This window comes from Orussus abietinus, unplaced genomic scaffold (assembly GCF_000612105.2).
Source record: "Orussus abietinus isolate OABI.00-Male unplaced genomic scaffold, Oabi_2.0 scaffold31, whole genome shotgun sequence".
In the NCBI taxonomy this organism is placed as follows: domain Eukaryota; kingdom Metazoa; phylum Arthropoda; class Insecta; order Hymenoptera; family Orussidae; genus Orussus; species Orussus abietinus.
The window spans coordinates 316,189-331,030 of NW_019394774.1; the positions used below are offsets into that span (position 1 = coordinate 316,189).

Consider the following 14,842-nt stretch of genomic DNA (forward strand, 5'->3'; position numbering starts at 1 on the left):
AGTTGCCGAACTCGAAGAAACATGACTAATCCTCGAAGAAGTCCCAAGTAGGTTCTCCACCTCGCTTCCGTTTCGCCACGTCAAGGTACCAGCAGGGACTTCATCCGGCCATTACCTTCTTCAGCAACGACGCAAAGCTACGAAATACATTTACCCTACAAAATGAACCGGAACGACGGCCCAGTTTTCCCGGGAACTTTGTCTAGATCCCTATGAGATCCCGGAGGACGATCTCGGTGGGTATGTATCGTGGGTTGGTTCGACTTTCCGCTGACGCTGACGAGCTTTCCCCTTCAGGGTGTGTAGGTACGCTGGAGCTGACGGTGCTGCTCGCGTTTCCGGAGGAGTCGGACTTCTGGGTGGGTTTCTTGTTGGACTCCCAGCTGTTTCCTGACGAGAAGGAATAGGAATCGCCGGATTCGTAGGACCCGTTGTCGCCCTTCTTCGGGGATGCCGACTTGAAGGACGACTTGGTCGAATGGCGGTAGGAATCGCCCTTGGGGCCCTTCTGCACATTGGAGTACTTCTCATTGCCGTCGTCGTCCTTCACGTATTTCGTGTAGCTCTTCTCCTCCGGCTTCTGGTACCCGTAGGAGTCTTCGTGGACGATCTTAGGCGACTTCTTCGAGTTCTCGCTGGTCCCGTGACCTACGTAGTCCTCGTAGGAGGGGTACTTCGGCGATTTGATTTTCTTCGGCGAGTGCTTGGTTCCATGTTGCTCCTCGGACTCCTCCGAGCTGTCCGATCTGTCGTCGGAGCTACTCCTCGACGACCTGGGCGAGTCCTGAGTACCGGATGTCTTCTTATTGGAGGTGTACGACGATTCGTCAATGTCCGGCACTTCTTTCACGTGCTCGTACTCTGCAAGAAGTATCGCTTTTAGATATGCGTTATGGTTATGACCAGATCCGACGGAGAAAAAATCATATTCTCATAGACGTGGACACATTTTGCCCTTATCGAATCAGATCGGATTGGCTCATATCAAATACAAAGTATAGCCTCGCCTGTAAGACATGATACATTTGTCTCAGCCAAATCTGCTTAGTCGACTACAATGACCCCATAACCTTCCGGACGTGTTCTTAAGAATATTCTTGGTATGTGTGTATAAAAATACAAATCTGTGCACGGTTTACTATGTAAATGTATATTGTTTGTCCCTAGATAACCCTCAAGAATTTGTTCTGCATTTGTGGGGACATCTACGTACTGTTCCTCGGAAGTTCCCTCCTGTAGGACTCCTCGAACTCCTTCTCGAACTCTCTTCCATAGTCCCTGTAGGCCTTGGACTTGGGTGCCGACTCCTCTTCCTCTTCTTCCGCGTCATCTTCCTGCTCGTGCCTCTGAGACTCTCCCTCGTACTCTTCGTCGTCGTCCTCCTCTTCGGTTTCGGGATGCTCCTCCGACGTCTTCTTCGCCTGTTGTGACTTCGGGTGCGCATAGTCCGAATGGTACTTAGAGGGTCTCCCGTCGTGGTCGTTCTCCTCTTCTCCGGATGTGTGCATGCGACGGAACTTGGAAAACTGCCTGCTGGGAAAGCTACCCTCGAAGGCAGCCTTCGAGAACTTGCCGAACTTCTCGTCGTAGGACTTGAAAGGGAAAGACTTGGGAGATTTGTACTCCGTCTTCGGGAACTTGCTGGGACGGGAGGATTCCTCCTGGCGACCGTAGTCCTTATTAGCTGGGGAGTATCCTGAAAAAATCACGCGTGTACAGAATGCATCTTTAAAGTGACGTCAAAGGTAATTTTCGCTGATCGGTGATGACCAAATTTCACGGCTACACTTCTTTTTTATAGGTACGCCAATCGATTTGTCTGAAATTTGACTACACAATTACAAAGGCGCTGATACTAAAAAACTGCATTAAGAGAATTGTGTTTAACTTAGACTGGGGTCCTGATCACATATTTTGCCGTTATTCACTCATAGAAGACCCCAGAGTAACAATTGAGAGGGGCAGGAACTATTCCCTACAATTTAAATCAGGACAGTAATCGAAAATTACCCATAGCCCCGAAAATCATCGTAAGTTTTCTTGGGGCAAAAATATACTTTCCATTAAATGAAATAGATGTCATGGAACGATTGAAGTATTTAAAATGAAGTGCCCAAGGAATTTCTCGAGTTTGACTTCGATGTCTCTATAATCATTCTACCAAAACGACATATAGAGTGCCGGTTAGGTTCGTCGGTACATCATCTTAACTCGAGAATCTATGAACATCCCAATTTCTGGCGCCATCTATTTCATAATGAGATGAACCTGCGACCTGGGAAGAATCATTCTGAAACAGGACCTCACCATCATTCCTCTGATCCTCCTCCTCGTCGTGTCGAGGTGGCGAATGGGGCTTCTTCTTCTTGATGATCTCCACGTCCTCTCTAATCTCCGCGTTGGGGTTCGCGTTGATGACCTGGTGAGTGGCAGCAGGTTGATTGGCGTTGGTAAAGTGCAGTTGTGGCTGCGAAGTCAGAGCCTGATACTGGCCTATGGGTCGATCGTAGCCGAAAGACGGGAAAGCGCCTACTCTGGCGCCTTGGTACTGCGGGAACTCAGGTGTGCTCCTGGCGGTATGCACAGGTAGCACCTGAGCCCGATTGAAGGTGCTATCAGCCCTGATAACGGGCGCAGACCTGGTTTGAGGTGGTGAGCTATGCTTGAAGTTGTAGTCGAAGGCCAGGTCGGGCTGGAAGTCCAGACCAGAGCCCAGGATCACGGGCTGGGCCTCGATCGCCTGGACAAAGGACGGCATGCTCTGGGAGCTCTGCAGCTGCAGGATCGGCAGGGAGATCTTCTTTCCATTGAACTCCACGGTCGGCAGCCCCGAGTAATGAGAGTTCAGATTGGTGGCCGCGAAGTTGGCGGCGTTCTGATGACGAGGAGCGTACGTGTGCGAGAGCTCAGAGTTCCTGGGGTAGGCGTACTTGTAGATCGGGGCTGGACCTGCGTGATGTAGATGCGTGGCTGAGGTGTAAAGAGGGCTACCCCCAAAAGAGTAGGCCCCTGAAGGGTGGCTGGAGAAGCTGGAGAACGAGGGACTCCCGTAGCTGGGCGAAGGGCCATCGCTGGATGCCTTCTCCTAGAAAAGAGGATCACCGTTCTCATAACTCATTAAACTTTATATCAGACCCTTCCATTAATTCCCAAACAATTTCAGATTCAGACATCTTTTCATGAGCAGGGAGTTCACCTGAGGTGAATGATGGGCTCCATCAGCGGCGACCTTCAACGTAGTCGGGGAATTGACGTAGGTGTCGTAGTGTGGGGTGCTCAGGTGCGAATTGCCCAAACCAGTAGTCCCGTGGACCTGTTTCACCAGGTGCTTGGGGGAGGTTTGGTAGCCGCTGAGACCCGGTCCACCCTGGGAGGTTGGAGCTTGGTAGCTGCTGGTTCCTGGACCCCCCTGAGATCCGGAGCCTCTACTCGGTACCGCATAATAGTCCCCTCGATTGGACCCCTGTTGGTTGGATCCGTAGTTGAATGTTGGTTGTTGGCTAGCTCCGTAGTTGGATGTAGGTTGTTGGCTAGATCCGTAGTTGGATGTTGGTTGTTGGCTAGATCCGTAGCTAGAAGCAGGTTGTTGACTGGATCCGTAATTAGCTAATTGTTGGCTAGACCCATAACTAGAAACTGGCTGTTGGCTGACTCCGTGGAAAGCTTGCACTCGTTCGTAGTAAGGACTTCCAAGATTGGAGTTCTTGACATTGGGGTATTCGGAAGCCGAACTCGAAGACGCGGAGAGCGACGATGATGGCGCGTCCTGGGCTAGAGAGGACGAATACTCCGGACCGGATTTTGGAGACGACCCATAACTGGCCCAGGAACTGGTCCTTGGACCAATTTCAATGACACCGCGTTTGGTCTTGTCCAGGGATGGCCTCAATGGTGAGTACGTCGTCGGCGCCCCTGGAAACGATGAGAAGCCCAGCGTCGATGTCGCGAGTGTTAGACAGAGGCAGCGAATCTGCAATACACCAGATTAAGTATTAAAATAATCCTGCATAGCCCGACAGACCCGCTACTATTTTTTTTTCTCTGACAGAACTTTACACTTTCCTATCCCCTATCTTGGTATTTTACATGAAGTACAAAGTTCTGTAAAGAACAAAGAGAAAGAAATAAAAATCCCCCTCCTCCGAGACTCGAGCCCTAGCCAACAACGTTAATCCTTCTCTGATATCCTGATTTAAAAAGAACGTATAATAAATTTTCGAAAACCGGCACTATGTCGGCGATCTAGAAAGAATTAGGGCAGTTTTGTGGGCACTTCAGGTCCAGTCAGCCGATCACGAATGATTTTCACATTAGCTGCCGGTCGGATCCATCAACCGGCAATTCTGCCCCCTCCGCGACCGTAATCACTGCAATTTGTCACGCAATCGACGTTTCAGCCACGGAGGATCCTGCTCGAGGGAACTCGCCCCAGATCCTCGGAAGACCGGAAGATCCACGATAACCGATGAGACCCGCAAGGTAACTTCCTCGGTGATAAGGTTATCGGAGCCGCACTAGGACCACGGAAGCCCTCGTAGGAGACGCGTCTCGAGGTCGGTCTCATTACAGGGGGTCGAAGGACCTTTCCTTCCTTGAACGTACCAACATGGTACCAATCCGGTCCGCCAGAAAGACACCAAAGATCGCTCTTGACTGCCTGCCGCGGATATTCCGCGGTCCTTTATATTCCGAGGCAACTGATGCGGGACAACGGAACGGATCACACTTTTCTAAAAGCGGCAAAAAGACTCGGCCAGGAGAAAAACCGAGTTAAATCTCTTCGCCTCTCGCCGATGGCTGGTCGGCACGTCAAATGCCTGCCTTCTTACTCCGCCCTGAGGACGACTCGTTCAGCCGTGAAGAAGGAGCTGCTAGATGCACGAGCCGAGAGAGTCCAACCGAGACGTTCCAATCGACCTAGTAATACCTATGTAACGCTGGTATTTTATTTCAAACTCGGGATTTTGTTCCGCTGACACAATGCTCGATCGGAGTCCGGCGGAAATCTCGATCGATCGCGATCCAGCTCCCTCCTTGGATCCTCCACCCATGGATGCACCGGATAATGGCACTAGGGTCCATAAACTCCCTCGATGATTTAATGTCCCGTAATATTTTCAATTCCGGAAAGATATCATTTCAGTGTTAGACTACCCAGTAATAATTATAAATCCTGAAGAGGGTAAATAAATATTATATCGTCTCTATGAGTGATTCAGAAGTGACTAGCTAGGTTAGGATGCTGGAAGAGTAATACTGAACTGGAGTAGAAATTACAGAAGACATATAAATACTGCAAATTAATTAGGGAATATTTTTAAATGCAGAAAGATATATTTCAGTGTTAGACTACCCACTAATAATTATAAATCTTGAAGAGGGTAAATAAATATTACTCCGTTGCTATGAGTGATTTAGGAATGACTAGGTAAGTCAGGATCCTGGAAGGGTGATGCTAAAGTGGAGTAACAATTTTTGAAACAAAATAAGCGGAGCAGTTGGGAAATTTAAATGAAATTCGTAAATACCGCGGAGACTTTGCAATTGCATTAGTCTTGCAAAATAATTTACAAATTTGTCTCCTTCCTCACTTAGGTGTCAGCGTTTTTCCTCGGCAGCGGATGCTGCAAGAAATCGAGGCAAAAATCCTGGATCACATTTTCCCGCGACACTGAGTGGAGGAACAATGGCCTATTTCCTGATCGGCAACGCAGTCCCCATATCAAAATCATTTTTCTCGATCGCGATTGGAAGAAACGGCGATAATTACAGAAGCATTGCACGCCCGGCGTGCGACGTGCGAGTTCGAGGTGAGTACGACAACCTTCTTTTCCAAGTTGTTAACAATTTCTCCGTTCTTGCGACGTGGGAGAAAAATCCGGGGCGTGATTTTGTAGAGAATCAGCGTCTACATCCCCAGACACGGAAAAGACCCACCTGGGGGGAGCCGATTCCTCAGAAATAATCCCCCACTCGAGGTGGCCGAGGAATTCCAAAGTGGATTTCTTCGGGAGAGAAAGAGGGAATTTTTCTGCCTCGCAAATTCGCTTTCAGGGCCCGGTTCCGATAGACCGATTCTTTCCGAGGATCCCTGTGAAAACCGTGTCCGATCTGCGGCGGTGTTTTGCTCCTTTTCAGAAAAACGAAGAACCGAGCCGGCTTTCTGCACGGTTTTCAAGGTGCTCGCCGTGCTGAGCGTCTCCTGGCACGGCGACTGGAAGTTGTTCCAGCAGAATTGCTCGTCCTCCGGCGAGTGCCACGGTGTATGAAAAAAGCGTTGCTCGTAAAATCTAACCAATCAGCACTTTCACCCCATCGAGGCTCTTCTTTATGCCGAGACGCAATGCGGATTTTTATTCCCATTTCTCACGCAGCTGCGGATGAATCTCGGTCCAGCAAGGAGGCTGAATGAACCGATCGGTGAATCGTGACTCGATCATTGATAAATATCTCGCCGGCAAGAAGATCGCCCGCCGTTTTACTTGGAAATCCTTCGTCGGACCCGATTTCACCTTCACCTTCGACAAATAGATCCGACATGTCTCGGAAATCCGCTCGAAGAAATGCGAACACATTCCGCGCTCGAGTGCGCAGAATGCTCGACAAATATCGCGCTAAAGCGAGCCTCGTCGGTTTCACACTCCGCTGGAGACGGTAAGGGACATTCCGGTAATGAGTATTATTAGTTGCCGAGGGAACAGGTGTAGCTCTCTTTGCTTGGAGTTCAGTTTTTGCCCGATAGAAATCAATGGACGCCTGATGAGTGCTCATGGCGGCGCTCCTTCATCCGAGGCTCAAATGAAGATCATTTTTTTCCTAATAGTTTCTAATGTATCTTTTTAAGTACAACTTCTTATGGTAGCGTATGTAAGTTATAAAAAGGATAGTAAGATACCTTTTTCACAATAAATTAATAGCCACATTCGTCTTGGTGGCTTCGTATCAATACAATTTATCTAAACGTTTTCGTCAGTTTTTCTGAGTTATTCTTTCAGTTAATTATTCATATTTACAGTGAAACGATAACAATGGATAAGAAATACAATCTTCAAGTCAGATGTTTCATTTCTAACGTACCTGGCCGATTTTTCTTCCTAATAATTCCTATTGTTTGAATTTGAATTTTCAATTCAAGGAAGGGAAATGTCCAAAAAAGGAACTTCAAAGGACTGAAGAGAGAATTGTGAAATTAAAATTTTACCATGTTAGGCATCCCAAATGAATTATATGCATGTTTTGAAGATCCTCATTTTAAGGATCGAAATTTTCTGAAAACTCCTCTAATTTTGAATAGCTCCGTTGCAGAGCTTCCTTGAAATAAAAATGAAATAAAAATTTTACCAAGAGATCATCATGCTCAGATGAATTATATGTATGTTTTAGAGATCCTCATTTTAAGGATCGAAATTTTCTGAAAACTCCTCTAATTTTGAATAGCTCCGGGAGGAAAGTTGCAGAGCTTCCTTGAAATAAAAATGAAATTAAAACTCTACCAAAAGATCATCATGCTCAGATGAATTATATGTATGTTTTAGAGATCCTCATTTTAAGGATCGAAATTTTCTGAAAACTCCTCTAATTTTGAATAGCTCCGGGAGGAAAGTTGCAGAGCTTCCTTGAAATAAAAATGAAATTGAAATTCTACCAAGAGATGTATCCCACTCAGATTAATTATATATATGTATCAAAGATCCTTATTTTAGGGGTCGAAATTTCCCGAAAACTCTCCTAATTTTGAATAGCTCCGGGTGGAAAGTTGCAGAGCTCCCTTTGCCTCGTGCCTTCTTTAGTCTTCCCGGCGAAGACTCGGGCGCATTACGCAATTGCACTTTTTACTCCCTCGAGGTACATGCACCGCGGGAAAGAGAAACGCCAGGCGAGCTCTGCTCACCAAAGCGACTAAACTAAAAGTGTCACTTTAATTCCCGACTCTTGCAAAACTCACCCGACGGAGAAAATCGGCTCGCTAACTTTGCCACACTTTGCACAACGACTCACCCGGAGCGGTTGTCCTGTATCAGCTGGACAACGCGAATGTTTGGCAGTTTGGCATTTTGCCGGACTGACAGCCGACCCAGGGACAAGAAATGGGATCGAGGAGAAAAGGACTCGCTTTTTATTCAAGGATTGATAAAAAGAAAAAATCACCCTATTCACAAAAGACAAAAATTCGGACGGCGATGACCGAAATTTAATTCAGCTGGAAAAAAAAATAGTTAACGCGAAATCAGGGGAGAAGAGCCGTGGCAAACACGGGGGAGGACGTCTCCATTATTGTGGAGATAAATTAAAAAATATATATTTCTAGAATACCATTATTTACAGATACGGGTGCTGACAAGAATTCCGTGAGTCGAAAGTAACGCTCTTATTTGGATAATGCAATGCCTCGTAACTTCGATCGCAAGTCCTGGATTGGCAGCTCCTTTTCCTCGTAGCCTTGAGCCTTCAGGAGATCATTTCAAGGCCAGGCGAACTCCTCAAGATCTCCGCGGAGAAAGCCGAAGGCTCGCTCGTTGTACAAGGAAGCTCAAGGAATTGACGGTGCATCGGTTTCTCGCAGGGGCGATTTTGCATAAAAATAATTGGCCTGCGGAATCGATTATTTACAGCTAAGCAATCATTGCTCGCAGACGATATTCTTGCCGTTGTCTTGGGGAGAAGCTCCACCAGTGGAGGAACACTCAAGCTTACGTAAAGACGTCGACCATGAAGACAAAGTACTCCTCTCCCGGTGGGGATTGAATTTTCTGGGGCGTTGGCCCCGAAAGCACGTACCTCCGAGATCCACGGAGATTTTCTGAGGTTTCAAGATTTCCTGCCGACCAACATTAACCCTGACTTCTAGGTAGCACTGGGACGCGAGAGGTTCCGGTCCTGCCTGACACCAGTTTTCGGGGTGGAGGGGAAGTCGCCTCTCTGCTGGAAGTTCCTCAGGGTTTCGTCGTAGAACTGCTGGTCCAGTCGCTTCTTCTCGTTTTCAAAGAACTGGTCGATTTCATCCCTGTCCCGGAAGAGGCTCTGAGAACTCCCTGGGGGAAGCTGCTTGTTCTTCATCAGCAGCCCGAAGAGGTTGTGGGTCCTGGGGTGGTTGAGGTCCAGACCCTCCTTGGAGGACCCATTCTCATTGGAACCAGTCTTCAAGGGGTTAGATGTGGGAAACGACGTGGTGAAGCTCGGTGGCTCGCCAAAACTCGGTCTCTTCTTAAACTCCGAAGATTGGTCCCTCTCGAATTGCGGCGCACCCTGAAGAGCCTCGAATCTCGCGCCTTCTACGTGGAACTCGGTATTGCTTGCCGCTGATTCAGGGCCGCCTATTTTTCCAATGCCACCAGGTCTGGAATGGGACTTGTACCTCGGAGGACCATGGCCGGGCCTATTCTTGATCGGCTTCTCGTGGAAGGGACTCTTGGAAACAAAGGAATGGAACTTCGGGGGTGTCAGGAAATCCCTCGGATGCTTCCCTTTCCTGAACTCTCCACCAGAGCCGTAAGCTATGGAGACGTAATTCGCGGGTCGGGAGTGACCGTGAACTGGCCTGCCATGATGGGAATGACCTAGGTCAGTACTCGCCGAAGTGGTCGGCGTGATCGTCGATTCCGGTTTCTTCGCAGATCTCGGCTTGTTTTCGGAAAAATGCGCCTCCAGGATGTCCTCGGTCTTCAGGTCCGGGAAGGCGGCCTTCAAGTTCTGCAGCGAGTCCTTCAACCTGTGCAGATCCATGGTCTCAGAGACGTTCAGGTCCGAGATCGGCCTGTGATCGTTGTTCCACTTGTGGGAGTTGTAGATGGTCTTCAGGGACTCCTTGAACATCTCTTCGGCAAACTTCTCCAGGTCTGAGTTCAGCTTCGGCTTCGTCGAGACTTCGTTCTGAACGCTTGAGGAGCTCTTGAAGAAGCTACCTCCCGGCATCGCAGGGACCAGACTCAGACCCTGCATGACTGGTTCGTTCTGGGGTAACTTACTGTTCAGGAACTTCTGGGTCCTGATCACGTCCAGGTTCGGAACGAACTCGATGGGGTTGTATGGTACGCGTTCTTGACTCTGACCAGTAGGCTTGATCTCCAGCTTTACCGAATTGCCTCTGGACCCGATCTCCGTCAAGGAGTCTACGTAGCCCTGGACATTGACAGGGTCTCCAGTGCTGGTGACGATAGGTCTGACCGTAGCGTAGTTGGAGGTGCCGAAAATAGGAATCGAAGTAGTTACCACAGCAGGATAATTCCTCACCGGCAAGTTGTTCATTATGTAAGGGTCCAACGGACTAGGCTTGATGTTAGGGTTCAGAATCTCCACCTGACTGGTCCCAACTATGGGCAGCTGCGCCTTTCCCATCACATTTGCCGGGTACGAAACGGTGTTCACCGGGTTAATATTGGAATTGCTTCCAGTATTGTCAACTACTCCCACAGTCTGGGTCCCGTACTTGTTCCCTTTGGCCTGATTCCTGTGCAGCTGCTGAAGTTGCTTGAGAGTATTCTCAAAAATCTCGTTGGCAGCTTTCAGGATCTGCTGGTTCTGGTCTCTATTGTGGACAGTGAACCCGTTGGGACTGATGTTGGGCAGTGTCGTCGCCCCACCCTGACCATTCTGGACCTTACTTGCAACCTCCCTGAAAGTATGAATGAATTGGACCGGCAGGACGTTCTTCTTGTAGTTTGGGTTAGTAGAGAAAAAGTTCAACCCAGTTTGCCCAAATGTCGAGGGGACCATCTGAATTCCATGGGTAGTCTGGATGTTTGGCGAGTTTTGAACCGGATTCTGACCGTGCAGGCCATTGGGATTGACTTGGATATGGTACGTGGATTCCCCCTGAAGAGGAACCTGAAGATTTGTGGCGATAGTCTGCGTCGCCGGAGTCATTACCAGTCCATGATTAGGCTGAATCTGGTTCACTCGTAGATGCTGCAGACTAGGATTCAGACTCTGACTGGTGGGGTACATTGCCTGTGGTGCGACGGTGCTGTGCAGGGTTTGCATGGGGATGCTGGAAGTCACGGTAAACAGAGGAGTCATCGTGCTGGACATGTACGAGTTCCTGAACCCATCCACTATTTTGCCGCGATCACTGGTCGGGGTCATGAGCAGAGTCTGGACCGGAGTTTGAAAACTGTTCTGGCCCACGATCACGTCAGGCACTGGAGTGACGAATCCGAAATTTTGGCCTGAGAGGCTGGACTTCTGACCATTTTGCATCCCGTAACCCTGGCCCAGCAACGACGGACTCGTACTAAGAACTGGATTCGGAGTGCTGACCAGAGGAGTCCCTGGTACGATATTCTGCAGAATGGCATTGGACGCGTCGAATCCTTGACTGTTCCCCAAGGCCGTGGTATGGTCGAAGTGAGTCATGGGCACTAGGTTCACCTTAACAGGCACCACCATCTTAGATTTCTGCCGAGGATTGATCTCGATGCCGCTGGAGTGCGAGATTTCCAGATTCGGAGTCAGCTGGGTCCACGTGTTCTGCTTGCGGGACCTTCCCCCGTGAGATTTCGATGGTCTCACATCAGATCCCCCATGGTTCCTAGACTCATACGCCCGCTGTTCTTCGGCACTTTCATCCCGGATCTGGTAGCGATCATCCTCATACCAAGAATTCGACTTCGACCTGTGTCTATTCAGCTTAGGGCGCACCACGCTGTGCCGAGTTCGGCTCTCTTCTGGATCTGCTCCCTCATCCATGGTGTTCCGATGTTCCTTTGATGGCCTCCTGGAGTTGTACGGCTTCCTCCTGGACTTCTGGGTCCTTCGGGGTCTCTCGGTGACTTCGTAGTAGTCGTCTTCGTCAGAGAATTCCTCGCTGCGATCGAAGTTACGGTTGGGGTCCTCCCCGGCGTAGACCTCGTCGTTGCTGAAGCGATACTGCAGCTGGCTGTGGGAGCTCTTCAAGGGACTCTTCGTAGTACTCCGGGATGTGTCTTGGTACCTACTGGAGTAGGTTGCCGGTGTCGAGGTCTTCATTGTCGAGTGACCGAAGTTCAGGTTGTACTCCTTGGGGTTGGGCATGGTCTTTGAGTTGGAGAACACCTGCTCGGTCCTCCCCAGGGAAGAGTCCCTGTTTCGTCCATCATACATCCCCAGACCACTATTTGCACTCTTCGCATCAGAGCTCACCGATTCTGCGACTTCCTGGCGAAATTGGCTCTCCCCCTGGAACCCATAATTACTCTTTTCATTTCGACGGTAATCAGGCTGCACTTTCTCCCGTTGACTCGAAGCTTTTTGCTGGTTTCTTCCGAGGGTTGTCGCATAGTTCTGGTACCTACTGTGCGAGTCCACGGTACCGCGATGAAAGCTGTCTCTGTAACTAGATGTATAGGGATCCAAGGCTTTAGATCCCGAAGAGGCTTTCGTTCTTGGATCCTCCTCTGATGCGAATTGCCTCCCTGGAGAAGCCGACTGTCCGTTTCTCTGGTTCTTAACAGCTTCATAAAACTCTCGATAATTGGCTACTGCTGGGGTGTCGTTGTTTACCTTCAACAACTCAAACTGGCTCTGGTCATTCTGGGGGTTAAAGGACCTCCTGTTCTGCCCTGGTTGGGTGAGGCTGAGGAATATCCTCGCCTCGGTGGAGTAGGCAGGATCCTCCGCGATTTCTACACCCGACTTTTCTCCGTTTGTTCTTGAAGAACCGATGTTGCTCGGGTCTACAACTGCTTCTTTGGGAACTCTGTTGGGCTGGGTGTCCAAGGGGATCATGGGGATGAATCCATTGGAGTTCTCGTATCGCACAGTAGTAACCCCGGGATGCTGATGTTTGTTGCCGAGCTTTGTCCCAACATCCGGCCGTTGTAGCTCTTCAGGTTTGTTCGTCGTCGTGGAGATGATCTCCGAGGCCGTTGCGAGCTGATCGAAGTCCGCATTTTGGTCCTTTTCAGGGGCAACCTTCGCAAGAGACCAGCTCAGGATCAGGAGGACAACCTTGAAACAGAAAGCGGGAAAGCTGAGATGGGATTTCCTGGTGCAATCTTGGAGAAGATGGAAAAAATTCGAAACCGCGAATTAATTCCGAGAACGGGAGACGCCCATTCCTGGAGCCAACCTTGATGGAAGGAGGACAACCTCGAAACAGAAAGTGGAGAATATCATTCAGGATGCCGAAGAACTGGAGCGTACTAATGAGTTTACCTAAAAGAGAAAACGACGCCGGGAGGGGTGGATTTACTTTTCGCGAGGAGATAAGCTATCAGCGAGAAGAGAGGGCTGGGAACGAAAGAAGAATTCCTTGCGGTATTTTAAAATTCCTCCGGGAGGAAGTGTCATTTTTTCGTTAAAGGACAACTCGATAAGAAAAGGCGATTAGGCGAATAGAAAGGTAACGAAATGCGCACGTTTAGCGAAACGAGGTCTGGATGTGCGAGCAAGCAGATCCTCGTAAACTTTCACGCCAAACTCCGGGTATCGATATTATCGAAGCGTGCACTCGATCGGGAATGCATTTCCACTCCGACTGCAATTTTTTTCTTCCCCATTCATGCGCAGCGATCAATGAACGAAGTCGGTGCTCCATGTTCCATTTCTTTAACTATGCGCACATAAATCCCTTCACGAGATCAACCCTCGTGAAATGGTTTTGGAATTAATTTTATTTTATTAAATTCACCGTACATTTTAAATATTTTAAATTATGCAGCTACAGACTGCATGAGGGGAGCGATTCGGGGGCAATTTCGAGATCATGGTCCAGATGATAAATGACCGCTGGAAATAATACCTCGAAAAATTAATTCCACTGGCTTGGCCGGAATTTTACGGATTTTGAGGGATCTTTTTGGGGCACTTCTTTATCCGCACTGGCTATGAACGGAGTACTCACATGATAACGTATCATCTTCCCGGCCATCCCTTGAGGCTCGAACTTATGTCAGTAAATCCCTCGTGCACATTTGTCGCAACTCGTGGCTATCGGGTCTCTGCCAGGCGGTCCTGCGAGATGAGCCTCCATGCGAGTACTGAGCCGCACACTAGATACGCGATTTTCTTTATACACTCCGGTAACCAAGTGAAAAATATCGTTCTAAATATTATCGTAGACCACGGGGGCGGGGATACTTTCATTCGAGACACGCGACCGCGCCTGGAAAAGTCTTGTCCATCCTCTACGTGAACGGCGATCGGCGGAAAACGCGTCATCACCTTAAAAGATAAATGAAAAGAACTAATAAAGAACACCGGCACAAAATGACCACCCCCTTAAGACCCCAAGGATTCTCTTTAGAAGCAGAAAAAAATTCAAGCACGGGATTTCCGATTTTTTTTCCCTCCTAAATAGGACTCCTACGAGCGTCTCCTAGGAGTAACTCCTGCAAGTGGAGGCGCATGGCGGCGATGAATCACCTGAAATCCGTCATGATGTTCACCTGCGCTTTTACCGATTTACCTGAATGGCAGAGGTAGATGGAGAACATGTCAGGGTATTTTTATTTGATTTTTCTCGGGATGAGTTCTGCTGCATTCGTCCATTTTTCAGGGATCCCTACAAGCGCATCATGACGACGAATCACCTGAAATCCATCGTAAGGTCCACCTACGCTTTTATCGATTTACCTGAAGGACAGAGATACGTGGTATTTTTATTTGATTTTTCTCGAGGGGAGTTCTGCTGCGTTCGTCCATTTTCTGAGACGGGGGCGATGCAGCGGTCTTTACTTCTCCAGGTGTGGTTTTATGCGCTCTAGAACGCACGCATTATGCTCGATGCACACGCTGCTCCTTGGCGAGCTAGACTCACCTGTGGAGGGAAGGTTTGTATCGGTGTTCGCCGACTTACAGTGGTTCAGGACGTTCCGAGCCCGCTTTGTAGCGCGTGAGCACTGCTTTGCTCGAATATCGCGTGCCT

At 48.9% G+C, this 14,842-nt stretch overlaps 2 protein-coding genes across 2 annotated transcripts; both read right to left on the reverse strand.

The window, feature by feature from the left end:
- Positions 1-202: 202 nt before the first annotated feature.
- On the reverse strand, positions 203-4,608 carry LOC105698598. Its single transcript, XM_012422975.1, has 5 exons — positions 4,603-4,608; positions 3,197-3,970; positions 2,308-3,085; positions 1,214-1,696; positions 203-861 (listed from the first exon to the last, which is right to left on the reverse strand). The coding sequence occupies exons 1-5, from the start codon at positions 4,606-4,608 to the stop codon at positions 203-205; spliced, it is 2,700 nt and encodes an 899-aa protein (XP_012278398.1).
- Positions 4,609-8,844: 4,236 nt separating this feature from the next.
- Positions 8,845-14,619, reverse strand: LOC105698599. Its single transcript, XM_023433255.1, has 4 exons — positions 14,551-14,619; positions 14,384-14,479; positions 9,505-12,924; positions 8,845-9,459 (listed from the first exon to the last, which is right to left on the reverse strand). The coding sequence occupies exons 1-4, from the start codon at positions 14,617-14,619 to the stop codon at positions 8,845-8,847; spliced, it is 4,200 nt and encodes a 1,399-aa protein (XP_023289023.1).
- Between the last annotated feature and the right edge of the window lie 223 nt (positions 14,620-14,842).

Coding starts and splice junctions, on each gene's coding strand:
- LOC105698598 (XM_012422975.1), bottom strand. Junction 1,697..2,307: donor GGAGGATCAGAGGAATGATG/GTGAGGTCCTGT, acceptor TGATTTTTTCAG/GATACTCCCCAGCTAATAAG. Junction 862..1,213: donor GAGGGAACTTCCGAGGAACA/GTACGTAGATGT, acceptor TACTTCTTGCAG/AGTACGAGCACGTGAAAGAA.
- LOC105698599 (XM_023433255.1), bottom strand. CDS start 14,619: ATGGACGAACGCAGCAGAACTCCCCTCGAGAAAAATCAAATAAAAATA. Junction 14,480..14,550: donor CACGTATCTCTGTCCTTCAG/GTAAATCGATAA, acceptor ATGCGCTTGTAG/GGATCCCTGAAAAATGGACG. Junction 9,460..9,504: donor ACTCCCGACCCGCGAATTAC/GTCTCCATAGCT, acceptor AGGAAAGGGAAG/CATCCGAGGGATTTCCTGAC.